Source organism: Drosophila mojavensis, unplaced genomic scaffold (genome assembly GCF_018153725.1).
Source record: "Drosophila mojavensis isolate 15081-1352.22 unplaced genomic scaffold, ASM1815372v1 contig_74, whole genome shotgun sequence".
Lineage (NCBI taxonomy): Eukaryota > Metazoa > Arthropoda > Insecta > Diptera > Drosophilidae > Drosophila > Drosophila mojavensis.
In genome coordinates, this window is record NW_025318899.1 from 14,712,841 (window position 1) to 14,740,294 (window position 27,454).

At 39.0% G+C, this 27,454-nt stretch overlaps 10 protein-coding genes across 13 annotated transcripts; 6 read left to right on the forward strand and 4 right to left on the reverse strand.

The window, feature by feature from the left end:
- Nucleotides 1-556: 556 nt before the first annotated feature.
- LOC6582543 (serine protease inhibitor 77Ba) lies at nt 557-2,819 on the forward strand. Its single transcript, XM_002008208.4, has 6 exons — nt 557-639; nt 829-1,106; nt 1,256-1,673; nt 1,739-2,009; nt 2,072-2,440; nt 2,498-2,819. Exons 2-6 carry the CDS (start codon nt 1,094-1,096, stop codon nt 2,762-2,764), a joined length of 1,338 nt encoding a protein of 445 aa, XP_002008244.1. The 5' UTR covers nt 557-639; nt 829-1,093; the 3' UTR covers nt 2,765-2,819.
- Nucleotides 2,766-4,760, reverse strand: LOC6582544 (retinoblastoma-binding protein 5 homolog). The gene is made up of 7 exons (XM_002008209.4): nt 4,675-4,760; nt 4,392-4,612; nt 4,123-4,329; nt 3,838-4,019; nt 3,658-3,777; nt 2,982-3,604; nt 2,766-2,915 (listed from the first exon to the last, which is right to left on the reverse strand). Exons 1-7 carry the CDS (start codon nt 4,691-4,693, stop codon nt 2,827-2,829), a joined length of 1,461 nt encoding a protein of 486 aa, XP_002008245.1. The 5' UTR covers nt 4,694-4,760; the 3' UTR covers nt 2,766-2,826.
- A 160-nt stretch (nt 4,761-4,920) lies between these two features.
- Nucleotides 4,921-10,712, forward strand: LOC6582545 (eukaryotic peptide chain release factor subunit 1). Of its 2 annotated transcripts, none has more exons than XM_015162502.3 (8): nt 4,921-5,018; nt 5,554-5,873; nt 7,149-7,324; nt 7,389-7,858; nt 8,104-8,259; nt 8,318-8,515; nt 8,577-8,724; nt 10,436-10,712. In XM_015162502.3, the coding sequence occupies exons 2-8, from the start codon at nt 5,788-5,790 to the stop codon at nt 10,516-10,518; spliced, it is 1,317 nt and encodes a 438-aa protein (XP_015017988.1). In that variant the 5' UTR covers nt 4,921-5,018; nt 5,554-5,787; the 3' UTR covers nt 10,519-10,712. The 2 variants fall into 2 exon arrangements, with proteins under 2 accessions (XP_015017988.1, XP_015017987.1); XM_015162501.3 differs by lacking the exon at nt 10,436-10,712 and adding an exon at nt 9,009-9,093.
- An 87-nt stretch (nt 10,713-10,799) lies between these two features.
- LOC6582546 (cysteine sulfinic acid decarboxylase) lies at nt 10,800-12,875 on the reverse strand. Its single transcript, XM_002008211.4, has 4 exons — nt 12,605-12,875; nt 12,177-12,364; nt 11,148-12,120; nt 10,800-11,093 (listed from the first exon to the last, which is right to left on the reverse strand). Exons 1-4 carry the CDS (start codon nt 12,785-12,787, stop codon nt 10,914-10,916), a joined length of 1,524 nt encoding a protein of 507 aa, XP_002008247.1. The 5' UTR covers nt 12,788-12,875; the 3' UTR covers nt 10,800-10,913.
- Nucleotides 12,876-13,551: 676 nt separating this feature from the next.
- LOC6582547 (DNA/RNA-binding protein KIN17) lies at nt 13,552-15,080 on the forward strand. The gene is made up of 2 exons (XM_002008212.4): nt 13,552-14,636; nt 14,701-15,080. Exons 1-2 carry the CDS (start codon nt 13,665-13,667, stop codon nt 14,899-14,901), a joined length of 1,173 nt encoding a protein of 390 aa, XP_002008248.1. The 5' UTR covers nt 13,552-13,664; the 3' UTR covers nt 14,902-15,080.
- On the forward strand, nt 15,043-16,494 carry LOC6582548 (phospholipase A1 1). The gene is made up of 4 exons (XM_002008213.4): nt 15,043-15,334; nt 15,389-15,648; nt 15,705-15,840; nt 15,907-16,494. The coding sequence occupies exons 1-4, from the start codon at nt 15,043-15,045 to the stop codon at nt 16,446-16,448; spliced, it is 1,230 nt and encodes a 409-aa protein (XP_002008249.3). The 3' UTR covers nt 16,449-16,494.
- A 666-nt stretch (nt 16,495-17,160) lies between these two features.
- On the forward strand, nt 17,161-18,274 carry LOC6582549 (vitellogenin-1). The gene is made up of 3 exons (XM_032731274.2): nt 17,161-17,423; nt 17,483-17,618; nt 17,673-18,274. The coding sequence occupies exons 1-3, from the start codon at nt 17,181-17,183 to the stop codon at nt 18,233-18,235; spliced, it is 942 nt and encodes a 313-aa protein (XP_032587165.1). The 5' UTR covers nt 17,161-17,180; the 3' UTR covers nt 18,236-18,274.
- Nucleotides 18,275-18,390: 116 nt separating this feature from the next.
- Nucleotides 18,391-20,085, reverse strand: LOC6582550 (DNA primase large subunit). Its single transcript, XM_002008215.4, has one exon. It carries the CDS (start codon nt 20,017-20,019, stop codon nt 18,418-18,420), a length of 1,602 nt encoding a protein of 533 aa, XP_002008251.1. The 5' UTR covers nt 20,020-20,085; the 3' UTR covers nt 18,391-18,417.
- Nucleotides 20,086-20,233: 148 nt separating this feature from the next.
- On the reverse strand, nt 20,234-27,410 carry LOC6582551 (toll-like receptor 2). Of its 3 annotated transcripts, XM_032731382.2 has the most exons (6): nt 26,014-27,410; nt 22,960-23,190; nt 22,636-22,869; nt 20,921-22,539; nt 20,731-20,858; nt 20,234-20,605 (listed from the first exon to the last, which is right to left on the reverse strand). In XM_032731382.2, the coding sequence occupies exons 1-6, from the start codon at nt 26,345-26,347 to the stop codon at nt 20,380-20,382; spliced, it is 2,772 nt and encodes a 923-aa protein (XP_032587273.1). In that variant the 5' UTR covers nt 26,348-27,410; the 3' UTR covers nt 20,234-20,379. The 3 variants fall into 3 exon arrangements, with proteins under 3 accessions (XP_032587273.1, XP_002008252.2, XP_032587274.1); XM_002008216.4 differs by lacking the exon at nt 22,636-22,869 and having other exon boundaries at nt 26,014-27,409; XM_032731383.2 differs by lacking the exon at nt 26,014-27,410 and having other exon boundaries at nt 22,636-22,888; nt 22,960-23,063.
- LOC6582552 (zinc finger protein 91) lies at nt 23,392-25,683 on the forward strand. Its single transcript, XM_002008217.4, has one exon. The coding sequence runs from the start codon at nt 23,450-23,452 to the stop codon at nt 25,514-25,516; it is 2,067 nt and encodes a 688-aa protein (XP_002008253.1). The 5' UTR covers nt 23,392-23,449; the 3' UTR covers nt 25,517-25,683.
- Nucleotides 27,411-27,454: the final 44 nt, after the last annotated feature.

Here is a 27,454-nt window from a genome sequence, read left to right on the forward strand (position 1 = left end):
TTTAAGCATAGACATAAACCTAAAAAGGTGGCTTAAACTTAACTAACAACTGTCGATACATAGATGGCGCTGCTAAGCGGATAAAAACGATTGCCTAATTTTGTGTGCACCATTAAACTAACTCGGAACTTTAAAATTATTGAAAAGTAATTTGTGTTTAAAAAAATTTTTTTTTATACTAAAATTACTGATAACGTTAAATTAGGCTAAGATTTTTTATTATAATCTCCATCTATTTCCCACTTATATAATGATCATTTCATTCATGAAATGAAGCTGAGCTTTGATTTCAATCAAGCGAGTGACTAACCATGCGCAATTGAAATCCATTTGTTTTATTGCGGAAACTTTACTCACCCGCCTGTTGTTTAGCCAATTAATATTTACTTTAAGTTTGGTTTTTAATAGACAAAACACCAATGTTCCCATGCTACTCTCTCTCTCTCTCTCTCTCTCTCTCTCTCTTTCTCTTACTCGCTCTCTCTTTCTCTGTTTGTGATCTCGCGTAAGACTGCATATGTATGTGTTACGTGTGCTCGTGTGAATCCGTGTGTGTGTGCACATTTATCAGCATATGTTTCAATGGCCTTAGTCCAGTGTCAGTTGCTTAATTGGTTTCTACGGCATCGGATCTCTCGGGTATGTGCGGAGTTTGATGATATTTTGGAATCACTTATAAAAATAAGAAATCATATTATATAAACTATAACAAGTTCACAAGATACTAGCGTCTTATACGCAGATAAGTATCTGTATATATAAAATATTGACTTGCGTATATATATATATAAATATATGTATATATGCTTACTTATTATATGTATTTAGTGCGAGCTACACTGCATTCCGGTTTTGGATTAATCAACAAATCGACGACGACGACAAGGCGAAGGCGATGACAAGGGAGACGTGAGAGAGACGTCAGAGACTATTTTAAATTCAAAACAAGACAAAAATCCCAATCGAAAACGGAAAAATTCGCATAAATTAAACTGTTCTCACAACATACTCGAGTTGCGAATCAATACCGAAATAAGAGACATATCAATATCAATTCCTAAAATATCTGAGACGAACACAAAGGAATCTCAAGATGAATGTCATAGGTAAAACCCATTTAAGCTCTGCGTAATTCTTTTCAAGAATTAATTCAAATTAATGCTATATTCTTGAAAGTAATTAATGCAAGTATGTAGATTCTGGGAGACTTCCATCGACTATATCAACTATATATTATCGCTTTCATAAATTTCAGATTGTGTCTGCCGTCTTCTCGCTACAACCCTCTTACTCTGCTCCATTTCCTGGGCTCAACAGCGTCTCCCACAGCTTTCCGTTGGCTTCGATCTGCAGCCGCTGACGCCGGCGGCAGCTTTTCAGTCTCAGAGCGGTCAGGAATACGCTCTGCGCTCCAACTTCGATGAGGAGACGCTGCGCAGCGTAGCGCAGAGCTCACAGCAGTTTGGACTCGACTTCCTCAATCGCATCTCCGTGGTAGTGGCCAAACGTAACGCCGACTTTATGGTATCTCCCTTCTCGGTCTGGTCGCTGCTGATACTGCTGTACGAGGGCGCCGGCGGACAGACTTATGAGCAGCTGCGTAAGGCGCTGCGCATCAATGTAGACGACGAGAAGCTGCGCGCCGTCTACCGTGTGTGGAGCAGCTTTCTCAAGTAAGCCCAGTATTTGGTAATCAACTGCGGAGCTCTTGTTATTAACATTATCTTTCCCCATGCAGCACCAACAGCTCCGCGATTGAGGTGGCCTCCCTTCAGGCCTTGTACACGGACTCAAAGACACCGGTTAAGAGCACTTACAGAGAGGTTTCGAAATCATATGGTGTGCAGCCCGCGGAGGTGGATTTCTACAACCGCGAGACAATATTCCTAATCAATGATGCCACAAATCGCTCCACCCGTGGCCTCATACCCTATGCCGTGCTGCCTCAGGAGATTTATGGCGCCAAGATGTTTATGCTTTCGTCGCTGTACTTCAAGGGCCAGTGGAAGGTGATACACAGATTACCCATATGTCGATATACATATGCCGTAAATACAAAATTTACTCCTAGTACCCTTTCAATGTAAGTGCAACGCGTCAGGAGTCCTTCTATAATGAGCAGGGACAAGTCGTTGGGCAGGTATCGATGATGTCGCAGGAGGGCAACTTTGCCTATGTCACTAACGTTGAGGGCTTGGATGGCTACGTACTGGAGCTGCCGTATGGTGAACAGAATCGTCTCTCCATGATTATTGTGCTACCAAAGCGGGGCTTCAATCTCAACGATGTAACCAAAAACCTAATGGTCCTGGGTCTATCACCGGTCTTGAGGCGTCTGGAGAACTTTGCCCGTAATGCGGACGAGGACAATGTGGTGGAAGTTTTGCTGCCCAAGTTTACAACGACGACGGACTTTAATCTAAGGCAACTACTGCAAGAGGTGAGTGGACATCAAAGCCGGTTGTAGTTCTCTAAATATACAGAATGATTGTTACAGATGGGCATCCAGGATCTGTTCGATCAGAGTCGCTCAAATCTAAGTCGCATGGCCGATGGCTTGTTCGCCAAGCTCTGTGTGCATGCCACCAAAATCATTGTGGACGAGAAGGGAACCACAGCAGCGGCTGTCACTTCGGCCGTGCTGAGCAACAAGTCATCACCGCCAAAGTTTTACTTAAACCGACCCTTCCTCTACATGATTGTGGATAAGTCAACCAATTTGCTGCTCTTCGCTGGCCAAGTGAGAAATCCAAAAGCGGCTTAAGTCAAGTGAATATTTTCGTTTTAATGACATAACCTAAATAAACTATAAATGCGAATCAACTCTTATTTTTTCGCCCGCCCAGCAGCCTTTTTCCCTCCAATCGGTTGTTGTTTGTCTTTGCTGGCTTTGCTCGAAATGAGCGGATGTGTTTCTAAAAGAAAAACAAAAGTGAGGCCGCTGATTGTGTTATCTCTAGCATGAATTGCTATTTACTTACCATCGGTAGGCGCGTCGGGCAGGCTGACATCATAGTGTTGCATGCGCCGGCGCTTTGAAGCCATTATGTCCTCCTCGTAGTCACGTGAATCGCTACCCACTAAAGCTGAGGGAGGATCTGGATTATCTGTCCAGCTATCCTCGGGATCTTCCACCTCGGGTGCCATGGGCAGGAATTGTAAGGCATTCTCATCTTCGCCCTCTTCGTCAGAGGAGCAAAATGCTGCAACCGGCTCCACTTTTTGTACATCCACCTCAATCTCCTCGTCCTGCTGAGCATCAGCATTCAAGTCCACCGACTTATCCTCATCGGCAATATCAAATTCAGACTCTCTTTCTTCATACTCAACGTTCTCATCCAGTTCCTTAAAGTCAGGCGCAAAAGCTGACCAATTCTCCACCTGATTCTGTGCCCATATCGAGACTAATCCTGAACTAATACTAGCTATAATTGGACGCACAGGATGCCAGACAACGTCCAGCAGCAGCTCTCCTTTGGTGCCATGCAAAATCTTGACAAGATTTCCAATTGACTTTTCCCAAATATACAATGCATGCTGTCGAGCGCTGCCCGCACAAATGTATTCACCATCGCCAGAAAAGCAACATTTCTTCCACGTTGTTCTACAATTAAGAATTACTATGAGAGGGGTGGGATAAATGGGCAAAGAACATACTTGTTGACCAGATCCTGTAGCTTTTGTATGGGCTCTGGCTCGCCATCTTTGCCCAATGCGATAATCTCTTTAGAATCGTAAACGCGGATCACACGATCGGATGTGTTTATGAGAAAGGCGCTAAAAAAGAAAGTTTCGTGGTTAAGTTTATTAGGTAATTGGACAAACAATCACACTTACTCCCCGCGACGTGCGAATTCAATGCTCTTCACAGCCGTTGCACTCGATGTTCCTACAATAATCCGAAAACTGGCGACTACCTCAAATGTCTCCACGTCCAGCACAAGGATTTTGCCCTTCGCATTGCCGGTGTATATATGTTTACCGCGTCGATCAAACGACGCAACTATATTCAAATCGCCCTGTCAAAAGAAATACAATGTTATACGTAAATCTTCGTCTACTTTCGGAGCTAATCAAAAAGCTGACACTCCGAATTTTTGTTGGTCTGCCAGGAAAACTTACATCAGAATCCAGTGGGAGGCAGCGATGTGAGCCTGCTATTTTAACTAAAACAGCTGCATAGCGCATTGGGCAGACAAGCAGGCGGCTGTCGTTGCGTGGGTCGAACTGCACCTTTAGAACGGGTGAAGGGAAGCGATATTTGTGTTCCAATTCACCGGTAAGCACATCCCATATGCAAACATTGTTGTCAGTGGAAGCAGAGAGTAACTAGGAATGAAAAGCATAATTTAGCATATTGATTTACGAATAACTAAGATTGTAATTGTCACTTTGTGGCCATTTCTAGTCCAGCTAAGACTGCAGACAGGATGTACGTGGGCTGATATTATTTTTGCTATACCGCGCGTCAAAAAATCCCAAATAACAATTCGTCCGTCATTGCAGCCGACGGCCAGTAAAGTTCCATATTTATTAAAGGCACAGGTAACAGCTAGCGATATGCAATCCAGGGAGCCATCAAATTCCTCGGGATAGTTTTGGCCAAAAGATTCTAGAAAGCAACAAAAATATGTATAATAATATATTATTTTAATAAATTAGCGCAAAACCCACCAAGCAGTTCTAAATTCATGTTTGGGTTTCTTCTTCTTTAATGACATTCACCTAAATTGTTTGTAATCGATAGACATGTTTAAATATCGACAGGTTCCTTAAAATAAGAATCGTGATTTAATGTTCTTTTATGGAATAAATGACTTAATTATTCTACAATTTATCAGTATACAAAATTCAATAAATTAAAATAACCCAAATTTCGAAAATTTTGCATTTTTAAAAGAAATTCATAGGAAATGGAACCAAGTCCAATCAAATATGAGCTGAATCGCTGGCTTTCAGTATTTATTTCTTTTCAACATTCGGTCACACTAGATCCGAGTGGGTTTTGTGCGCACGTTGTACGTAAAAAGTTTTATATTTCAATTATAATAGCTTAAATCATATTACTAATATCAAAAAAGTGCAACAAGGTCTTCTAAAACGCGATACCTATTAAATTCCAACTTATTTGGGTTACTTAATTAATTTTGTATGTGCTTGCGAAATGATTTTTGTGTCGACGTCACCTTTGGAGCCCCGCTCCCGCTCTCTTATTCGCGTTTAGTCTTCTGCTCTCATTCTCTCCTTAGTGAAGTGAAATAATGAATTTGATTTTCAACTCAAGTTTAAATATTATTTTGATATCGTTTTATGAAAAAGAAACTCAAATTTGAAAAAGCTGTGTTTTAACTTTATCCAAAATTGTAAATAACCCTTTCCGATTAGACTTTCTATCAGTTGTCTACGTATTTTGCTTCAGCTTTCTTTATATTACTTACATATGCATGTACACAACATCTACACCTACATATCCATCTACATCTACATATGCATCTACATATACATCTACAAAAACATATACATATTTATGTTTTGTATGTAATTATTTTTTAGTGTATTCATCGCCAACCACGTTAAAAGGAAGAACGTGAATGTGAATACAAAAAAGGCAACACAATCACAAAACTGAAACTTAAATTGAAAACAACAATTTTCGTTACATTTCCACTTCTGGCAGTGCAAGTGAATAGTCTACAAAGGCAAATAAAGGAGCACAGGCCACAGACCCGTTCTTTTGATTCCCAATTTGCACAAAGGACCGTAAATAAATAGCAATAAATACGCAAAATGTCTGGCGAAGAAACGTCTGCTGATCGCAATGTCGAAATATGGAAAATAAAGAAGCTCATCAAAAGCCTCGAGATGGCACGTGGGTAAGTAAGCCAGCCTATATAGCACGTAGTTCTCATATTTTGTCAACTGGAATTTGTTATTTTTTCTGTTGATATATGTTGGTACATACGAAAGTATTGGGTTAGGGGGGCAGAAGCTAGCCTTGCAGCGCGCCGTCGCTGTACACCGAAAAGGAGGGGAGTGAGTCGAATATCCGATTGTTATTTTGGACTCACCCCATGTTGTCGGCCGTCAATTGGCGATGAAAGTGCGAAAAAAAGGGAGTGGGTCATCAAAGAGTATAAATTATCTTGCAGCTGATTTACTTTAGGTATTGCAGCTCCTTACGTAGCAATGTGATCAATATCTTGTTTGAATTGGTTAGAAATAGTAATGTTTTGGATCAAACCACTTTGATTGAGATGCGTGGCTGGCATTGGTAACAAACAAAAGCCCTATTGCTCTGTGTGGCGTTGCCCCACACAATCACCTACACAAGCACACAAACACGCATTGCTCAAACGGCTCTCAGCGATTGGAGTGTGTTATTGGCGCTCTTTCGCGCTCTTATTTTCGCAAAAATACATTGTGGGGAGAGCAACACGTTTTTGTCAGGTTTTTATCAGTTCAAACCAGACAGTCTGAGGCAACAAAGCAATCGAGTTGTGAGTAATGCGTGGAGCTAATGCTAATGCTAATGCCTTGCTGGCACCAAAACTAAACAATGCTTTTATTTGGTGAGAAATGCTTTCGTTTTGCATATTGAATTTAGCAACGAAAAGTTGCATTAACAATTTATTTGCATTAATATACAGATGGTATACTCTCTGTCTCTATCTCTTTTTTCTGTTAAAATATTCATGATTTGGTTTACTGTAAAAAGGTCAAATTTGTATTTGCAAACCATAACAAATCAATCTTGCGAGGTGCTGCAATTTGACATTCACAACGAGTGCTAGCCACCTGAAGCGACGGCATTGTGCCAGGTAGAGATGTCACATAAAAAAAATATCGTATGCACTTGATCTGCATATCGATAGGTTAAAGTGTGCTTGTGTTCGAATTGGTAGATAGTGATCGTATTTGATTTATATATGTTGATAACAACTACTAGCGATGTTTTCTCCCATTGCTCTTCAATATTTCTTTTCAGTCATTACAAGTTGTTTGTAATCGATCTTTTCGGAAAAGTAACATAATATTTGTGGTGTTTTTTTGGATCACTTTCTCCATTCTTCTTTTTTTTTTAAATATAAATGTTAAATTAACTTTTGTAGCTTTATATATTAAATGCATTTTGTATATTTTCTTTGCAGAAATGGCACCAGCATGATTTCATTGATTATTCCGCCTAAAGATCAAATTTCTCGCGTCAGCAAAATGTTGGCCGATGAATTTGGTACGGCCTCCAACATCAAGTCGCGTGTCAATCGCCTTTCCGTCCTGGGCGCAATCACGTCGGTGCAGCACAGACTTAAGTTATACACCAAAGGTAAGTTGTTGACTCTATCTAGTACTAATATCAGTCAATTAATGATTAATGCTTTGTCTTGTAGTGCCTCCCAATGGTTTAGTCATTTATTGCGGCACAATTGTCACAGAGGAGGGCAAAGAGAAGAAAGTGAACATTGATTTTGAGCCATTCAAGCCCATTAATACCTCATTGTATCTGTGTGACAACAAGTTCCATACGGAGGCACTCACTGCCCTGCTTGCCGACGACAACAAGTTCGGCTTCATTGTGATGGATGGTAACGGCGCTCTCTTTGGCACCCTGCAGGGTAATACGCGCGAGGTGCTTCACAAATTCACTGTCGATCTGCCGAAGAAGCACGGGCGTGGTGGTCAGTCTGCGCTTCGTTTCGCCCGTCTGCGTATGGAGAAGCGGCACAATTATGTGCGCAAGGTGGCCGAGGTTGCCACACAGCTGTTCATTACGAATGACAAGCCAAACATTGCTGGCCTCATTTTGGCTGGTAGTGCGGACTTCAAAACTGAGCTCAGCCAATCGGACATGTTTGATCCTGTAAGTAATCCAACACTGCTCAAGCATAGCTAGATCCCAAGGGCTACTTCCACTGGCCTCACCGACCGACACACAGTTAAATGCGTCTAGCAAAGTTTACGTAAGCTCAATCGCTATAGCTCTCAAATCGTCAGTCATGCAGCCAGTGGAGCCCAATTGTTATCCTGAATGATCAACAGAAACGTATGCAATACTATACAGTATATGTTTTTCATGTAAACTAATATATTTTTCTACAATTACAGCGTTTACAATCAAAAGTGATTAAGCTGGTGGACGTGTCCTATGGTGGCGAGAACGGTTTCAATCAGGCGATCGAATTAGCCGCTGAATCGTTGCAGAATGTCAAATTCATACAGGAAAAGAAACTTATTGGTCGTTACTTTGATGAAATTTCTCAAGTAAGTAAATAATACAACAAAAAAACTTATTAATATTAATCATAATGTTTATATTAAGGATACTGGCAAATACTGTTTCGGTGTTGAAGATACTTTGCGAGCATTGGAGCTGGGGTCTGTGGAAACCTTGATTTGCTGGGAAAATCTGGATATACAACGCTACGTACTGAAGAATCATGCGAACTCGACGTCAACGACAGTATTACATTTGACGCCCGAGCAGGAAAAAGATAAGTCTCACTTCACGGACAAGGAGGTGCGCGGATTAAAAATTGCATATTTAAAACAAAACTCTAATTGAAACTCAATTGTTACAGAGCGGAGTTGAAATGGAGTTAATTGAGTCTCAACCGCTTCTGGAATGGCTGGCGAACAATTATAAAATGTTTGGAGCCACCCTTGAGATAATTACGGACAAATCTCAGGAGGGCAGCCAGTTTGTGCGAGGTTTCGGTGGCATTGGCGGTAAGTAGTTGACAAACAGCCTCTGGTTTATATATTTTTTAAATATCTGTATATAGTGCGAGTGTAAGCTAAACAATTAATTACGTATCTATTGTTTCCACTCCTCTTCCTTCATGCTGCTTTTAAACATAACTCTAAATGTAACTTGGTCAACTTGACGACGCTCTTGTGCATAACCATCAAACTTTACTTGTTTTAATATACATATATATATATATATATATATATATACTTATATTTATGTATATATTTGTTATTTAAATTAATTCAATCTATATATATAGGCATATTGCGCTATAAAGTAGACTTTCAATCGCTACAAGCTGATGAGCCACTGGAGGACGTTGATCTAGATGATTATTAAGAAAAGAAAAGGAAGAGAAAAATGAAATGAAATGAGAAAAAGAAAGCATTCGCACTGCATAGATTCTCGGATCTGAATACACACGAAATACTTTATTTGATTTCTTCTGAAACGCCATAAATTGTTCAAAACTTGATAGGAACCAATTTACTCGACGCATAGTTTTTAACAAATGATTCCAAACAAACACATTAATTGATATCCCTTCGCGTAATTCGATGTGGCCCATAAAATCTATATACATATTAAAATTATTCTTAGATTTATGTTTCATTTAAGCCTTCGGTTCGAACAAATTTTAATTTGATTGATTCCGGCATTTATTGGAATAGTCACATGTTTGTGTATTACATTTAATCTGAAATAGAAAAGTAAATATTCAAATTAGTTGAGCTCTTGCCGTGACACATAAAATAGATAAAGAATCCAGGCCATAAATCTTTACAAATATATGTACATGCGAGTATAGCAGGAATAATACTTGATTTACTCGTATTTAACACATTCGCGCGACTGTTAGAAATCTCGATATATATTTTGAAGCCATAGCGCAACTTGGCGAAATCATTTAAATTGTTTAATGAGTCTCGTTCAAATAGGTCCACTAGAAAACGTGGCATTATGCAGATATATACTCGTATTTGAGAAGCATTTAAAGTATTTACATAGACAACTTCTTTGTTTTCATTTGACACAAGTTAAACGCGTAAAATTCTAATAACACAAAACCAAAAGTAACACACAGAAATAAAAACAATAATTGAACATACAAAACCTGAATAAGCGTAAATAAATAAAAAATTGACACCTCCCGACAACGTAAAAAAAATAACTGCTTATAAATTACTATCGAAATTGTTTATGCATAAATTTGGAGGTTCCATCAGTCCCGACTTCATGATGCCGTTGATGAGCTCTACCCTAACCACTGGAACTGGAATACCAAAGAATCTCTCTATATCCTAATTTATATTCAAGTCATTCACTCTTCTATTCCAAACTGTTTGCAAAGCACTTTGCTGATTTTGTATTTTAATTTAAATTTTGCTGTTGGGTTTCATTCTGTTAAGCTAATTTTTATTTAATTTGATTCTTACACAAAGAATTTCTGAACAATAATTGTCGAAATATTTATAAAAAATACTTGAATATGCTAAACCATTTATTAATATTGTATTTCTGTCTAACAATGTGTTGTGCTATTATTTTGATTTATTTTCGCTTATTTTGTTGCACTTTCGCTTTTATCCTTTCAATTACAATGTGTTCTGTGCTCATTTGATTTATTTGATCTCTTTGATAATTTTTATTTGATAATATTTAATATGTTGCTAATGCTTCCCACAGGTATCTTGCGCTACAAAGTGGATTTCCAGAGTATGCAGCTCGATGAATTGGACAACGACTGCTTCGATTTAGATGACTACTAGAAAATTTCACACTGTTTTAATCAATTAATGAGACCGCAAATTGAATTCTGTTGATTTATAAAAGAAAGAAAACAATCGAAAACAATATAAAATAGAATATTTTAATAATACGAAAAGAACACACAAACACATACACACACACAATCCTTCTTCCATTTAACGTTGTTGGCGAATAAAAGTAAAATTGCAAATAATACAAATACCATAAATTAAAAAAAAGAAAAAAAAAGAACAAAGATAAAATGTTAAATCAAGAGAAACCATATATAAAAAAGAAACCGTTTTACTTGAAGCATCAAATTTGTATTATAATTTTTTCTTTATTTTTCATTGTTTTGGGTAAAGTATTGTCAGATTATAAACAGATTTCTAATTAAATATGCATTTCAGCACTGTCAGAGCTCGCCCAGACGTTCGATTTCATCCAATATTATATCCAACTCTGCAGCTTCGAGCACAGGGAAACAAGTGAACACCATACGGAAGAAATTTCCCAACTGGCGGCTACTTAGCGGTGAATACCCGATCATCAAGGTGCCACTATATGCCATTTGTTCCTTGACTTTCGGTGCAACCTATTGGAAGAGATGTTGGCAACGATTCGATCGCATCTGGCAGCTCATACTTACGGTATACAGACGCGCCCACCAATCTTCATTCTCCTCAGAGCTGGGCACTCGCATCGCTTTCGGAATGTACCAAAAGCAAACATTGGAGTATTCATGTTGATCGAGGACAAGTCTGAATCGATCAGGACGTGCGCGCAGCTTCTGCTCGAGTAAGCGTGCCATTTCAATGGCATGATCAACCAAGTGTCCATACAGCCCGTAACCACGTGCCTTAAGCATTAGCCAAAACTTGAAGGCATCGATTTTACGGCCACACTGAATGCTCTTGTTGCCGGTGTCGTAAGTAACATCATAAAACTTATCCTGCTGGAAAAGGTAGTTGACCTCAATGCTGTTGCAGCGTGCTAACAAGTCCGATTCGTTGGTAAGGAATAAGGAGCATTGCAACGGAACACCAAGTGTCTTATGTGGATTCCAGGCAAAGGAGTTGGCGCGTTGTAGGCCCTTCAGCAGTGAGCGATTCTTGTAGGCGAGCAATACAGCACCGCCTAGACAGGCGTCCACATGCATCCAGAGGCCGTAACGTTGTGCCACATCAGCAATGCCGTCCAAGTCATCAAAGGCGCCCAGCACAGTTGTGCCTGCTGTTGCATTGATAAAGAATGGATCAAGTCCGGACTCCTTGGCTGCTTTAATCTTGCCCTCCAAATCGTCTAATGCCATTTGTCCCTTAGCATTCGTGCGCACAGCTATGCAATTGTCGGCCCCAATACCCAACCAGTGGGCAGCCTTTTTCAGGCTGTAGTGCGAGTCCTCGGACGTAAAAATCACTAGAGGTCGAATACCAAACATGCCCGAAGACTTCACTGATGGAATGCGTTTATAACGAGCCAGAACCAGGCCGTACATATTTGATGCGGACCCGCCAGGCGCAAATATGCCATCGCCATGGCTATAACCGGCTAATCTACAGACCGCTGATATGACCTCAGTCTCGACCAGGCTAAAGACTGGTGCAACCTCAAAAGTATAACTAGAAAAGCAGCCATTTAAAATATCTTAAGGTCATATATATGTTTGACATATTACGAGCTCGTGTTCAATGCCTCAGTCAGCCAGGAGCCAGCCAATCCAAAGGGATCCATTTGACCAAATAGTTGATTGTGGAAGCGTCCATGTGAGGTTTTTACAGAATATTTAATTACCTGTTGACAGATCTCTTCAATGTCGGAGAGTGTGGATGTTTCCTTTTCCTTAATAGTCAGATTAATATGTTTCTATGAAATATACATACATACATAGAAATATATAATGTATTACATTGTAATGATAGAAAAGACGTTTCATGGTTGAATATGTGCATATAAAGATTAAAACAGCAAATCATTAAAATGATCAAGCAACTGCATAGTGAACTCTTTCAATGATGAGTATAAAAGTCGCTTATCGGGAACTGTCTCGGCTACTTTGACGAGGCGGACGTCTAGACCTCGGATAGGAAGGACGGGGGCACTCACCTTCAGCTCGTCTGGCTGCATAAAATCGACTATTTTCTGTTGCTGCCATTGTTGTGGATCGGCACAGATAGTCTCCTCGCGCTGCACCAGCTTGAAGACATTCTGTAGAATCCTCCAATCGTCCATTAACCTCATGCGAACGCCATCGACAATTGAGGCAGTAGTCTCACTTTCGCCATCCATTTCACTATATTTCCGATCGAACCTTCGCCAACCGCTACTCAACTGGGAATGCGAACTGATTGGCCGTATCGCTGCATTGGAACTCAGTTCGAGCTGAATGCTTGTTAAAGTTGTAAATTAATTAACCATAGTACATACACGCGTCAATATACATATGTGTATATACATAGGCACCTACAGGCGTATATATGCATGTTGGCCTGTGTTCGTGCCGGTATGCCACAACATTAGGGTGAACCTTTTCTTAAGTACCTAGTGTCTGTGGCTTGAAATAAGATTATAGAATCTACCTATTCTACGCCGGTCTGTGGATTATATCTTATCGAAGTCAGCCATACAATCGCATTTGTTAGTTTGCTCAGGTATATTATACCTGCAATTATTGAATCAAGCACTTTCCACTCTTATCGTGCACAAAGCAAGTTTAGTGTCGAATGACTAGTAATTATCAATTTATTTATTATAATATGCAAGTATTTTTTAAAATATACAAGTAAAATGCGAATTTTTTTTTTTTTTGCATAATCTAACCGGTATCAAAATAAGGTAAATACGATTGATAGCTTAGTGAAAATGTGAACATCTTGAGTTATATTTCACTATATACTAAATTTAATCTTTAAAAAATGCGCCTATGTATTTTGATAAAAAAAAATTGTGTGACCCAATTATCTTCATTATAAAAATTGGTAATCGATTACAGTGCGATTAATACTATGTTCAAAATAACTGTTATCGCCTAGCAACAAGTTCACTGCCTGTTCACTTGTGGAACTACATATCATATGGTTTAAGGGCAGCGGAACTAGCAGTTGTAGAATTATTTACATCTCTCGTTTTGTTTAAATCATTTAAAAATTACAAATAAAGTGGAAACATGGGTCGCGCTGAAGTTGGTACGCCCAAGTACTTGGCCAACAAGATGAAGGCCAAGGGATTGCAGAAGCTGCGCTGGTATTGTCAGATGTGTGAGAAACAGTGCCGCGATGAAAATGGTTTTAAATGCCATACAATGAGCGAGTCGCATCAGCGCCAGCTGCTTCTCTTTGCGGATTCGCCTGGCAAATTTCTGCACAACTTTTCAAAGGAGTTCTCCGATGGCTATATGGAACTGTTGCGTCGTCGCTTTGGCACCAAGCGCACAAACGCTAATAAAGTATATCAGGAATACATTGCACACAAGGAGCACATTCACATGAATGCCACCCGCTGGCTGACGCTCTCTGACTATGTCAAGTGGCTGGGACGCACTGGCCAAGTGGTGGCTGATGAAACGGAAAAAGGATGGTTTGTCACCTACATTGATCGCAGTCCGGAGGCTATGGAACGCCAAGCGAAAGCCGAACGCAAGGAGAAAATGGAAAAGGATGACGAAGAGCGTATGACTGAATTTATTGAGAAACAAATTAAGAAGGCAAGGTCCAAAGAAGGCGAGGATGATGAAGCGCAGGAGAAGTATACCGAACTGAAACGTGAAGAGGAACAACCCCTAAAGCTGGATATACGATTAGAAAAAAAGTTTCAGCCGGAGTCGATACTGGGTAAATCAGCGTTGCTCACAAAACGACCAGCCGACCAGCCAGATGAAAAAGTCTTTAAAAGACCCAAGCCAGTTCCGGTCGAGTCTAGCAGGTCAGCGCTAGATGAGATCATAAAACAGGAGGAGATGAAGAAGGAACGTGCGAATCGCAAGGATTACTGGCTCCACCCGAATATAGTAGTTAAATTCATCTCTAGCTCCATGGGCGATAAGTTCTACAAACAGAAGGCTGTGGTCCAGGAAGTTATAGATAAATATCGTGCAAAAATTAAATTCTTGGACAGCGGGGAAAAGTGTAAAGTTGACCAGGTAATTACCTAAATGCTCTAAAGCTTATAACATATACTTTATTAATAACATTTTCTATTGCCAGGCTCATCTGGAGACCGTGATACCTGCCTTGGGCAAGGAAGTGCTTGTGGTAAATGGCGCCTACAGAGGATCAGAAGCTCTGCTAAAAAAGCTAAATGAAAGCAAATATTGTGTTACCATTGAGATACTGCATGGTCCACTAAAGGGACGAATTGTAGAGAACGTGCAGTACGAAGATATTTGTAAAATACATGGCACGTAGTAGTAAAGAGATACAGTTAATTTTTTAGGCTTAGATTTAATTTTATATACTCGATGTTTTATTGTTCACATAATATAAGAAATGTAGAATAGTTTCATCTCAAAGTGAATGTAGTGTGAAAAAATAATTCACTTTCTCTTCATGGTGTGCATTAAATTTAATCCGAGTGGCAAAACAAATCGGATGGATTACTTTTTATTGCTTCTAATTTTAGCGCGACAGTTAAGAAACACGTATATTGCGAGCAGGAACTCTCATCGCTTGGATATGCAAAGAATATATTTTTCTGTAGCTGTTTTCTGCTTATGTCTCAGTGGAATATATGCAAATTCAATATTCCATTGGGTGAGCACACAAGTTGGGAAAGGAATTAATATGGTTTTTAATATGGGAATCGTTTCTAAAGAATGGACTGATTTAATTAGTAATCAATGTGAGTATGAACGACAATAAACTCCCAAGTCTGCATATATCAATCAATTCACAGGCATCAAGTTTGCAGAGACTTTCAACGTTCCCGAACCCAGAGCTGCGAATTTGACAAAGCTAAAATTTGATTATATAACACCGTGTTGCAACTATGCAGTGCCTATATCGGAAGCCGAAACTCTCTGGGAGAATGCAATATTTAATCTGAATACAAAAATTGTTTTTGTCGTTACTGGATGGTTGACAAATTCCAGGTTTTCAGTTACCAGGGACGTTTTACAAAGGGCTTACATGTGTCGCCCCGATATAAATTTCGTGGTATACTTTAAGGCATGGACATTCTATCTATACATACTATATATATTTCTCTTAAGGTCGTAGATACATCGGGCTACCTAGATATGCTCTATATGTGGTCTGTGCAGAACACCAATATTATTGGGGACTACATTAGCATCGGCTTAAAGAAACTGACAGATGCCAATCCATCAGTCAAGATTCATCTTATCGGTTCGCATAGATCAATAACTAACTCGAAACTGTATTTATATAATTATTAACGATCTAATTTTTTAGGTCATTCACTGGGTGCACATATTATGGCGTTCGCTGCGCGACAGTATCAAAATTTAACAGGACGACTGGTGGATCGTCTAACAGGTTTGGATCCGGCCAAGCCTTGCTTTACAACCAGAGCCCGTAGTGATGGCTTAGCCAATGATATTGCCCGGTTCGTAGATGTCATACACTCAAATCCTGGTTTATTGGGAGAGGATTCGCCAGTTGGTCATGCCGATTTCTATCCAGGTGGTGATGATCCAGTTCAAAACGGATGCATATTCCTCGAATGCTCACATAGTCGAGCAGTTGAGTACTTTGCCGAGAGTGTTTATCCAGACCAGGAGCGGAACTTCCTCGCTTCCAAATGTGATTCAATGAAAGATGTGCATGCTAAAGTCTGCAAATCTCCCCACTCATTGATGGGCTATGAAGTTGATAAGAAGGCCAGAGGTATTTACTATCTGGAAGTGAATAGCAAGTCACCATTTGGCAAGAATTCAATTATAGATTCGGACGATGTAAATAAAGAATGCAAGTGCCGTGGTGTTATGTGTTAATTTTAAATGATTTTAGCAGATTCTGAATAAACAATGATACCCTTAATCTGTATAATTTCAATACTCTTACACTTGCTCCCACTCGAAATCCTACTGTCTAAAAGTTGAATGTACCTTAAAACAGCTGCTGGCATTGACATTAATCTGGATTTGTATTTGGGTTAAATCAACTATAAGTGTAAAGAACATATGTTTTATGACCCAATTTTATCTTATCTCGGGGGATATTGAGTTCTTAAAATCGTTTGTATTAATTTAGGTATATATTTCGATGACTAATTGTGCAAGGGTATATTTGCTTCGGCTTAAATTCTTTTCATTTTTGCAATAATACAAAGAAAAAAGTTTTCGCAATAATTTTGCCACTATGTGCAGAAGCTCAAAAACTTTACGCAAAATTAGTTTATTGCGGACTTCATATGCTGCAAAATGCGATCCCTGCTCTTTATTTTTACAATTTTGTGTATTATAGTCATCAGCAGCATGGAGCCTGCTGAACAGTCGAATAACATAACGTTAAGCTGGTGGCCGAGTGTCTCTGAAAAACTCCTGGATATCCTAACCATGAAAATGAATATATTCACATCGTTTCCGTTGGAGTTGGCTGCCACTGTTATTGACAGCTTGTGTAAGTTGGTGGGCTAATTAAGCTATTGGCTGTCATTTAGCAACACATCCGCCTCTACTCTCAGTATCCCATCTCAACGCTTGACAGGCTCCTCCACTTTGTTTATGGGAGGCGTACCAGCACAAATTCAGCCGGATATAACGAAAATGCACTTTCAGTACATGACACCGTGTCTGAACTATAGTGTTCCTTTGCTGAAAGCTGACAAGCTTTGGAATCATCCGCAATTTCGTCGCAATCGTAAATTGGTTATATTAGCTACGGGCTGGACAAATACGGTTAACGCTTCAGCTACCATTGCGATGATATCGAGGGCTTTTATGTGCAGACCTCGCGTGAATTTTGTGGTAAATAATAAAATGTTAATTCAAGTGGATATACTAATATATAATAAATATACTTGCAGATTGTAGATGCGGCTTACTATGTGGACACCTTGTACAAGTGGTCAGCCTTGAATACTGATCTCATTGGCGAGCATATAGCTGTTGGCTTACAGCATTTGATTAAAGTCTCCCCGTTGATTGATATTCATTTGATAGGTAAGTTTCACATTGAATTGTTGGGCTATTAGATATCAGGCAGAAGTTTTATAGGTCATTCATTGGGCGCACACATCATGGGCACCGCTGGGCGGACATTCAAACAACTGACGGGATATCGTGTGTCTCGTATTACAGCTCTGGATCCTGCCAAGCCATGCTTTCGCAATGAAAAGTCGCTGCCCGGTCTAATGCGAGGGGATGCTGAATTAGTAGATGTGATACATACAAATAATGGTATTCTGGCTAAACGAGATCCAATCGGTGACATAGACTTCTATCCCGGTGGTGTTCATCCCATAAAGCCTGGCTGTCTGACCATCGGCTGCTCTCACACGCGAGCAGTTGAGTATTTTGCAGAGAGTGTTTATCCACAGCAGGAGCGCAGCTTTGTGGGTACTCGATGCAGCTCCTGGAAGATGCTTGAATGGCACAGGTGCAAATCTGACATAACTTCAACCATGGGTTACTTGATAAACAGAAAGGCCAATGGCATTTTCTACGTGGATGTGAATGCTCGAAGTCCCTTTGGGAAGAACTACAATCTACCAAGGAAAGGTATCGCTGACTGCGCTAAAACCAGTTGCATTTCTAAATTACTGAGTAAATTGCAATAGTCCAAGTTTTTTAACAATTGCTAAATATATGTTACATTTTAGTTTAAAATCAAGCTGTCTTCCTAAGGATTTTTTACTGTATCCAGCCTTTGTCATATTGCAGCTTGATTTTGTATCAACTTTCCTTCCCTTCGCCTTGCATTCAAATCCATTGATCACTTATAAATAGCTTTATTTAGTATTTATTCTATTATTTCTGTAAGATCTAGATCATCATCGAAGGCCTCTGCAATGCCTTTCTGGCTCTGGTAGACTTTCTCTTGGGTTTCAGCTATTCTCCACAGTTCATCGTCATCGTCGCCAGTCAACATGGATCTGTTGGCTCCTCCCTTGATTGCGGTTCTAAGTTTATTGTTTGCTGGAGCAGGTCCCGGCGCACGTTTCTGTCGATTGCCCATCAAGATTTGGCTCTCCTCGAAATATTTGTTTGGATGATTGATTGTGGGCTCCACTGTGGAATTGTGCGTAAGCATGAAGTATTTTCCGCAAGCGAATTGATAATGATTGCGGGACACGAAATGCATCACCTCATCAATCCCACCCGCTGATAGGCCATACGCAGAGAGCTTGGCTTTCAGCGAGGTTGGATCCATTGTTTTGTATGGACAACCGTGGCAATCACCCGGAGCGGCCATCTCCTTGATGATCTTCAGGCAGGAGTAAGGCGTGTAATTGACCATTGAGCCCTTCTTGCCATAGTTGTGATAAATGTTGTACTCGTAGCTACGCGTAAACTTGTCCACGTCCATTTTCTTGGTGAACTCTTCCCGCCAAAATCGTAACGAATCCTCAAGCGTCACACCAATGCCCTTCAAGAAGAGGCCGTACTGCATGCGTCCGCCGTGCTTAATGTGGTGCTGACTGCGTATGTGCTCGTGGCACATACGCATACACAACGGCATGGATGTCTTGGATAACTGATCCAGAGACTCAATAGGCACAGACTCATCTCTGCACACTGTGTAGTCCTTGCCCGTATACGAGTTATGCAGTGATTTAATCATGCGAGCAATGCGCTCGTCTGCTTCGACATCAGCAATAAAAGCCTTAGCTGCCTGCATGCCAAGCTCTATTTCCTCCAGTTGCTTGGCGCCGACAATAGACACCATATCATGTGTGTTAACATAGGCAAATCCCGCTTTGATATAACAACGCCTAGTACGCACCAAATCCAAGACTTGTGTGAAGGGCACTTTGTAGAACTCCAATAGTTCGATTTTCGACACACTCTGACCTACTGTGCTCTCATAGAGGCCGTCCTTGACCTCGTCTTTCTGCTCCTCTGTCAATGGGTGAATTTGAAAATTGTTGGCATCCAGAAACATCTTGATTTCAGCTGTGCTAAGTGCGGCGAATTTGTATTTGAAGAACTCCATTTCGCGTGCCACGAACCAGCGTTGCAGATCTTCCGAGCGGCAATAGGCTAAGCGTAGTATGAAGTGCGACAAATAGTCACGCCGACGCATTTGTACATCAGCTTCGTGTTTTGTACCACTGCTGGGCATGCCCATGCGCAGGTATCCGCGGAGTCCGTCTTTGGTCATTTCGGCATTCACGTATTCCTTCCAGTCGTCCGAAAAGATACGCAATCCCTTTGTCGTGGCGCGATCGAAAACTCGCAGCAGGCGTAGTCGCTCCAAGGCGAGATCCTCGAATTCATCAATGTGAATATCCTCTGTTGGCGGATAATGGTAGAGCATCACATTGTGTGGATACTTAGCTTCCAGGCTAATCACTTCAACTTTTACATCGTGTCGTGCGCGTTTCTTTAAATTAAAATCCATATTGCCAAACAATATCGAATAGTGATTTACTAAAATGGCGCCAAAACCATTTAACAGCTGTCACAATTATATCGATATATATAGAGCAAACATGCCTGGTATACTCATAACATATCGATTACGGAAAATTATCGATGGTATTTTTTGAGTTTGATTAGATTTTCCGTATTGTTAGTAACGATAAGTGTAAGCTGCAACAATCATTAATCATTCATTAAATTTAATCTAATTTAATGCTTATTCCTTAAAATATACTGAAGTCAAGCGGTTTTCATATTATTCATAAAATTAATTAATGTGTATATCAGGTACTTAATAAACAGACTAGAATATTTGTGTATGTTAAAATCTAGACAGCGCTTAGACTCTGGAATCTTTTGTGCCAATGCCAATAGACTCCAAAGACTTTCTTAGACGTTTCCAAAACAATTTCCGTTCTTCCAATGATGGCTGTTTATTTCCTTTACTCGGCCATTTAATGTAGGTCTTTATATCCATTAGGTACTGTAGAGTTTTCGGACGTTTGCTACGCGGTATGTCTTCCAGAAATACGAGTATCAAATGCTCTTTACTCATTTCAAAGATACTGTTTGGAATAGAATGAAATTGAATTGTGAATGTATGTTTAAAAATATAAAAAGTGCACTCCAGCTCAACACAAATATGAGGGATGCGATATTTGTGTTGAGCTTCCTCTTTTTTAATTCTTACCGATGTTGAGCCAGATACATTTCGAATTGACACCAATGGCTGAGTAAAAACTTTGATGATATTAGTAGCATAAGAGAGCGCGAACGATCCATGCTCGAAATAATATTATCCAATATAGTCACTCCGATCTGTAAGCAAGATAATAGAACTAGATCATGCCCTATTGGGGTTGAGGACAGTTTGAACAAACCTGAAAATCACGTTCATGCAGACATATTGAAATATCACCAGATTTCTCCACATTTGGCAGCAGCTCATCCAAAAGCCATTGTCGATCGTTCTGGCAATAGCTAATGAATATATCATATATAACACTCGGGTCACTTTCGGCTAGATGTCGGATCCTATCTTTAGCAGCAGTAGATAAAAGCGCTGCTGACTTAAGTGAGGCATAATAGTAGTGAATGTGCCAACGCTTCAGGTATATTACAAATCCCAGAATGAACATGAAGAGAAGGCTGCCAACTGTAGCTGTGATGATCTTCATTGCGTTATGTAGCTCCCTCTCGAGGACAATTAAGTTGCGACTCTGGCAAACTAATTCATCCACCTGCAACTTTTCCGTCTCATTGAAACACCAATAGTTCTTTGCATCATAGTCCAGTAATTGAAATTTCAGTTTCGTATCATTCACAGTGGTCGGCCTTGAGACAGGGCATTGACTACTACTTATATTATTTGAAACAAAATGCAGTTTGACGATATTCTTGAGGCGTTTGAAGTCCTTAATGTTCTTATAGCTGTCGTTAAGCAACGGAATATATTTTCGATTCCACAGCTCCCATTCAATATGATTGTTCAGGACATTACTCAATCGACTCATGTTGCTGTCATTCAACTGATAAATTAGCTCATCCGCTGCGGTTTGTAAATAATCAATGGAGCAGCTGGCTTCTTTGTTATTATTAGCAGCTACCTCAACGATCTCCCGCAGATTGCAATTACAGAGGAAGTTATTGCTGCCTAAGCTCAAATATTCCAATAACTCGAAATCCTTTAACATCTCCGTGGTCAACATGTTGACATTGTTGCTGCGCAAATTGAGAACTCTCAGTTGTTTGTTATGGGAGAAGACACTTTTATACCAATTGCCAATGTGGTTGTAGCTCAGGTCAAGCTGTTTCAGACTAACCAGAGACTTGAATATATCAACGTCGAGGGCATTTATATTGTTCCCCGCTAGGGACAATAATTGCAATTTATTCAGGGGTTTCAACCAGTCAAGGTCCTTGAGATTGGAGTGCTCAAAGAATAGAAATTTCAGTGTTTCGCTTGTGCTATCGAAGGCATCGTCCAAAATATTATACGAAACAAATGGATTGCCGGATAAATCGAGGCCCTCCAGAATTGTATTCTTAAACAAGCCGTTGCTCATCATGGGAAACGAAGTGTAGCATAAACTAAGATACTTCAGCTTATCGCCAAGATATGTAAAGGCAACGGCACTATTTTTCGTAATTTTCGAGTGCGACAGATCCAAGTAAATTAGATCTGGCAAATACTTGAACGCGGCTTGATGTATTTTTAGTCCATATACTAGATTGAAGATCATCTCAAGTGTTGGCATCGAGAACAGATAATTGTAGTTCAAGACATTTGTAAATGACAGATCTAAATATTGTAGTTTAGGTATATAGTAAAAGGTATCAATATCAATAGTCATTATTTTGTTGTTGGATATGAAAAGCTTCCGCAGATTTGTCACATTCTTAAATGCCTTTCTGCTCACATACTCAATGCTGCAGTTGCTAATCTCGAGCTCCAACAAATTCGGCAGACTCGGAAAAGTAGCCCAAGCTATACTTTGCACTGAAAAGAATAAACAAGAAAATGAAAAATATATTACAATTAGATACAATCTTAGGTTATACATTAATTAACTAATTGACTAAATGGATGCCTTACTTGACTTGCCGAATCTTTTGTGTTTTATTTTAATTTTCCGAATGTACTCCTCATAAATAATATCTTGTGTATTTATTTGAGAGTCAATTTTTTTATTGCTTTGATGGTATGATGAGCATTCCCGATCATAAAGATCATAATTATTATTATTATTGTCGGCTAAAACCTCACAATTGATTTGTGTGCCATTGTCTGGGTTGGTGTTTAGTGTTTCATGTAAAAATTGCTCAATTGCTGAAATATAACAAAGTTCCTACAGATAACTGTGTGTTTTTCAATACTCTTTGTGGTCGGTCGAATATCTAACCAACTTCGCTTACTTACCTTCCACATCATGGTTGAGAGCTGCAAACTGGTTACCTTGCAGGGATAGATATTTTAATGATTTACTCATTGTGTTCAAAGTTTGGAATGGTACTGCATTTAGTGAATTGTAGGCAGCTGAGAAAACTTCGACTTTTTGAAGTCTATATCTATGAGCGAATCTCGTTTTATTTAGCAATTCTTCGTCATCTGAGATATTGCCATATGAAAGATCCAAATGCATATTGGTAGCTGCAAAAAAATGAATTGAGACTTATTTTCAGATTTTATAATAACAGTTAATATATTAAATGTGTTATTAAAGAACATCCGTTCAAATTTTGTAATGAATTTAATTTGAAATAATTAAATGAAGCCAACAGCAATTAGAGATACTATCGATACTAAAGCAGCTTAGTATATACTATCGATGTACCGATGCCGTCAACAATTTATCGATTAATGAATAAATGTTTGCGTTCTCAATTCACGCTAGAAAACAAAACTTAAAATGGAAGAATTTTGTCGAATTTGCGCAAGAAACGATGTCAGCCTAGTAAATATATTCGATCAACGGGATCACCTGGAGATGGAGCCACCATTGATTGATATGCTGAGTGAATTGGTTACTTGTGAAATTCAACTCAATGATCAATTGCCTCAGAACATTTGCCTCTCCTGCAGCTCAGCTGCCAGAAGTGCATTTCGTTTCAAGCGTTTGTGTGAACAAAGCTATGAGTACTTTTGGCAGTTGTTGAGCGTCGAGAGTGACCCCAACTGCGATGAGGAAAACACAGAGTTGCACTCTTCCATTGAGATTAAAGAGGAGCCTGCGGAATATGAGCAACAGAGTAGCAGCACGAACATTGAAAATAGTGAAGTAATCACTGCAATGGATGAGGAGGCTGGAAAGGAGGAGAAAGAGGAGCTAACTACCGAAAAAACGGATGAACAGAAGTTATTTGAGTGTCTGATATGCGGAGGAAATTATGCGTCTCAGGAGCTCTTAGACATCCATTCTCGTAACTGTAGCAGTACGAACATTGAAAATAGTGAAATTATCACTGCAATGGATGAGCAGTGTGAAGAGGAGGAGAAAGAGGAGCTAACTACCGAAAAAACGGATGAACAGAAGTCATTTGAGTGTCTGATATGCGGAGGAAATTATGCGTCTCAGGAGTTCTTAGACATTCATACTCGTAACTGTAACCGAAAAACTTTTTCATGTACCTACTGCTCAAAGGTTTATTTTTCACATAGCAGTCTCATTATTCATACACGTCTACACACCGGCGAACGTCCGTTTAAGTGTTCCATTTGCGGAGAGGATTTCATAAGAAAAGATAATCTAACGAAGCATATATATTCACATACTGGTGAACTTCCATACGAATGTCCCCAGTGCTTGAAGCGCTTCAGTCATCGTAGCATTCTTAACAGGCATCTTCATATTCATGAGCGAGGCAAATCATATAAATGTGAATACTGCGACGAGATCTTTGAGAGATACAACTATTTGCGAAGACATAAGGAAAAACACCCGGAATGTAGAAAGAGTGCCGGAGGTGATGTAATGAATGCTCCTATACTAAGTAAAGATCTGAACGCAGAGCAGGTCACGTCGTCTGGCACAAGTTCAAAATCCTTCAAACCGAGTGATCCTTCAAACAGTGAGCTACATGACAAGGAAACTAGTTATAAGTGTCCAAGTTGTCCTCTAATCTTCCTCACTGAGATTGTTTTCAAGAAACATATGCAATCGCATTCCGATAAAAACGAGTGGCAACAGGAAATGGAGCAGACAGACATAGACAGAAATACCCATGATAGTAGTCAAGACAGTTATCCAGTTCTTTTGACTGAGTTCGTACCTATAGAATCTTCTGAGAATTTAACCAACGAAAATCATGTTGAAGCAATTAGTTGCAATGTTAACTTAGATGAAAGTACAGAAATAACAGAGCATCCCAACGAAGATCAACCCAACTTTCCCAGAAAAGATAATATATATGCAACCAATTCTGATTGCGAAATGAATTCAAATACAAATTCAAAAAATCAAGTTCTTCTTACTGAACTTGTACCCATCGAATTTTCAAATCATGTGGGAATTACAAAAAGAAACAAGTTCCCCAAAGAAGATAAACCCAACTTCCTCAACAAAGGTAATAGTCAAGCAACAAATAATGCTTGTAAAGTTAAATTAAATAAAATTAAAAAGAATAGAGTTCTTTTGACTGAACTCGGACCCATTGCATTCTCTGAGAAAGAAGACACATATTCTAATTGGAAAGATAAGTTAGCTAAAATTAGAGAGGTACGCAAGCTCACTGCTAAGAAAATTCATCAGTGTAAGCGGTGCGAAAAGAAGTTTCCTACCGGGTCTGCTTTAAGCAAACATTATCACATCCATTCCGAAGAACGTCCCTATAAGTGTAAATTCTGTCGGAAAACATTTAAAAGAACTTCAAGTCTTCAAAGCCACATGACTGTCCATCAGTGCAAATATTGTGGGAAATCATTTAGAAACAAAAAACTATTGGGTCATGGGTGCCCAAAAGGTATTGATATGTCGTAGGCTTAAGTATTCACTGTAGAAATTAAGATGCAAAGTAATTACAATTAATTATTAGCTAAAAATATATTTTGAAAAATTGTGTACCTTTTAATATATGCATTTTACATATTTCTCATGTTCAATGGCTTCAAAAAATAAAAATATAGTACAGTCCACGGATCACTGCATATCTCGATGTTCATCATGCAATTATGTTCAAGGCGGAATATATTTGTGTAACTTTCTGATATAGTAGCAAACATTAAGTTTATATCAGCAAAAATGGATCAGAAATGTTCAAAATGCGTTCAATTAGCGAATGTGTAGAAATTCTAGCGAGTTCTTTATTTAATCACAACCATCCTCTTTCTCTCTCTCTATAGTTCTTACTCTCTCTCAGGCTTGTACAATATCTTAAATAGTATACGTACATGTATAATAATAAATAAAGCATGTTGATTCGTAGATTAGCTACCAATTTATAATTTTTAATCAGTGACGTTTATTTTTGTGCTTACCATACTTAGCACTTGTGGTTTTTAGAGTTCCATTAGGAAATGCCCACCATAGTATATCCTGTTTAATGTTATCCAAAAGACATGTATTCCCATCATCAGTGCTGTATTTGACAAATGCCGAGTTCATATCTGTATCTTCAGTGGAGTCTGTATTGGTTTCTGGGCCTTCAGTATTTTGGTTATCATTTTCAAATGCATTATTTAAATTTTCGCTCAAATGTAAACTACTTTGAAGAGGAATTTCAGGCACTAGATCCGCATCCTGAAAACTTGACTCGTTGATATTCCAATGAAGAAGAAACACAATCAAACAAGCTCTTAATACGATTGTCATTTTTGCGTTATTCCACCAAACTTTTATCGAAAGTATATATAGTTCTATGTTTTTCTAAATTTTCTCGGTTTCTTGCTATTAGTATATTGCCTTTCATTGAACTTTTTTTGCTTAAACTCTTTTAGTTCAATATTTCTATTTATAACTTTCAGTTATCTTGCTTCATATACTTCAAACAAATTTGACACATTCAGTTGGGTAACGTAGACTATTTTGCAATATTTCCGATCGATTGGCGACATAATACAGCACTCCAGAAAGCACAAGCGCGACTAATGGTCAGAAATGAATTGCTCTTTTGGCTTTGCGAATGCGAGTATGAATAATATTTATTATAACACGATAGGCCTTATCAATTTTGGCAATATATTCTTTTGCTTTTGAATGGGTTCCGGTTATCAGTTTAGCCGCATTATTATGTTAAAACACACTGCTCTTTCTCTCTCTCTCTTTCTGTCTCTCTTTCTAGCACACCCACACCTCAAACATTGTGTAAATAATTGCGGAAAATAATAGGCACGATAGCCGCCGCCAATTCGATACTGAAGTAGGGCTAAGCACGCACTACTCTTCCTGTCAATAAAATACTCTTTTTTTATAAGAGAGCCGAGTTAAATATAGTCATAAATTAAATGGACTACTTTAAATTGAAGTAAATAATGCTCAATAATATAGATTATTGCGAATCTGATACGCTTATAGATATGGCCAGCATGATAAGCCTTTTTTTGTTTAGCTAGTAATGGCAAATGTAAGATTAGAGTTAGCATTTGTGTTTGCTTCATAGGCGATTTTTGATTTCATTTTGAACAACATTTAGTTACCCATCAGTATTATTAGCCAATTTAAAAATGAAGCAAGCTTGAATTTAAAATTTTCAAAAATAAAACGCTTTAAATTATCGATAAAAAAAATACGTTATTTGTAATCGCTGCTGCCAAGAAAATGCTATGCTGCAAAGGATCTTTTGCTAATGTCAGCTAAGCATAGTTATTCACATAAATTATATTATAGATTTCCCAATTGCCTTAACCACAGCTTACACTATATTCCCATTTAAATATTTACTTATTTATTTAAGCACATGACATTATAGTAGGTCCAGTT

Bases quoted from the DNA above. Each gene is read 5' to 3' on its own strand.
- LOC6582543 (XM_002008208.4), top strand. The intron at 1,674-1,738 runs GTAAGCCCAGTA...TTCCCCATGCAG, and splicing joins GTGTGGAGCAGCTTTCTCAA to CACCAACAGCTCCGCGATTG. The intron at 2,010-2,071 runs GTGATACACAGA...ATTTACTCCTAG, and splicing joins ACTTCAAGGGCCAGTGGAAG to TACCCTTTCAATGTAAGTGC.
- LOC6582544 (XM_002008209.4), bottom strand. The intron at 4,330-4,391 runs GTGACAATTACA...TTTCATTCCTAG, and splicing joins GGACTAGAAATGGCCACAAA to TTACTCTCTGCTTCCACTGA. The intron at 4,020-4,122 runs GTAAGTTTTCCT...TTCTTTTGACAG, and splicing joins GCCTCCCACTGGATTCTGAT to GGCGATTTGAATATAGTTGC.
- LOC6582545 (XM_015162502.3), top strand. From the start codon at position 5,788: ATGTCTGGCGAAGAAACGTCTGCTGATCGCAATGTCGAAATATGGAAA. The intron at 7,325-7,388 runs GTAAGTTGTTGA...TTTGTCTTGTAG, and splicing joins ACTTAAGTTATACACCAAAG to TGCCTCCCAATGGTTTAGTC. The intron at 8,260-8,317 runs GTAAGTAAATAA...GTTTATATTAAG, and splicing joins ACTTTGATGAAATTTCTCAA to GATACTGGCAAATACTGTTT.
- LOC6582546 (XM_002008211.4), bottom strand. From the start codon at position 12,787: ATGGATGGCGAAAGTGAGACTACTGCCTCAATTGTCGATGGCGTTCGC. The intron at 12,365-12,604 runs GTGAGTGCCCCC...TATATTTCATAG, and splicing joins TGCAGCCAGACGAGCTGAAG to AAACATATTAATCTGACTAT. The intron at 11,094-11,147 runs GTAAGTATGAGC...CTCTTCCAATAG, and splicing joins GGTGGGCGCGTCTGTATACC to GTTGCACCGAAAGTCAAGGA.
- LOC6582547 (XM_002008212.4), top strand. From the start codon at position 13,665: ATGGGTCGCGCTGAAGTTGGTACGCCCAAGTACTTGGCCAACAAGATG. The intron at 14,637-14,700 runs GTAATTACCTAA...TTCTATTGCCAG, and splicing joins AAAAGTGTAAAGTTGACCAG to GCTCATCTGGAGACCGTGAT.
- LOC6582548 (XM_002008213.4), top strand. From the start codon at position 15,043: ATGGTGTGCATTAAATTTAATCCGAGTGGCAAAACAAATCGGATGGAT. The intron at 15,649-15,704 runs GTATACTTTAAG...ATTTCTCTTAAG, and splicing joins GCCCCGATATAAATTTCGTG to GTCGTAGATACATCGGGCTA. The intron at 15,841-15,906 runs GTTCGCATAGAT...CTAATTTTTTAG, and splicing joins AGTCAAGATTCATCTTATCG to GTCATTCACTGGGTGCACAT.
- LOC6582549 (XM_032731274.2), top strand. From the start codon at position 17,181: ATGGGAGGCGTACCAGCACAAATTCAGCCGGATATAACGAAAATGCAC. The intron at 17,424-17,482 runs GTAAATAATAAA...ATATACTTGCAG, and splicing joins GACCTCGCGTGAATTTTGTG to ATTGTAGATGCGGCTTACTA. The intron at 17,619-17,672 runs GTAAGTTTCACA...GAAGTTTTATAG, and splicing joins GATTGATATTCATTTGATAG to GTCATTCATTGGGCGCACAC.
- LOC6582550 (XM_002008215.4), bottom strand. From the start codon at position 20,019: ATGGATTTTAATTTAAAGAAACGCGCACGACACGATGTAAAAGTTGAA.
- LOC6582552 (XM_002008217.4), top strand. From the start codon at position 23,450: ATGGAAGAATTTTGTCGAATTTGCGCAAGAAACGATGTCAGCCTAGTA.
- LOC6582551 (XM_032731382.2), bottom strand. From the start codon at position 26,347: ATGACAATCGTATTAAGAGCTTGTTTGATTGTGTTTCTTCTTCATTGG. The intron at 23,191-26,013 runs GTAAGCACAAAA...ATTTTTTTGCAG, and splicing joins AACCACAAGTGCTAAGTATG to CTACCAATATGCATTTGGAT. The intron at 22,870-22,959 runs GTAAGTAAGCGA...GTTATATTTCAG, and splicing joins TCTCAACCATGATGTGGAAG to CAATTGAGCAATTTTTACAT.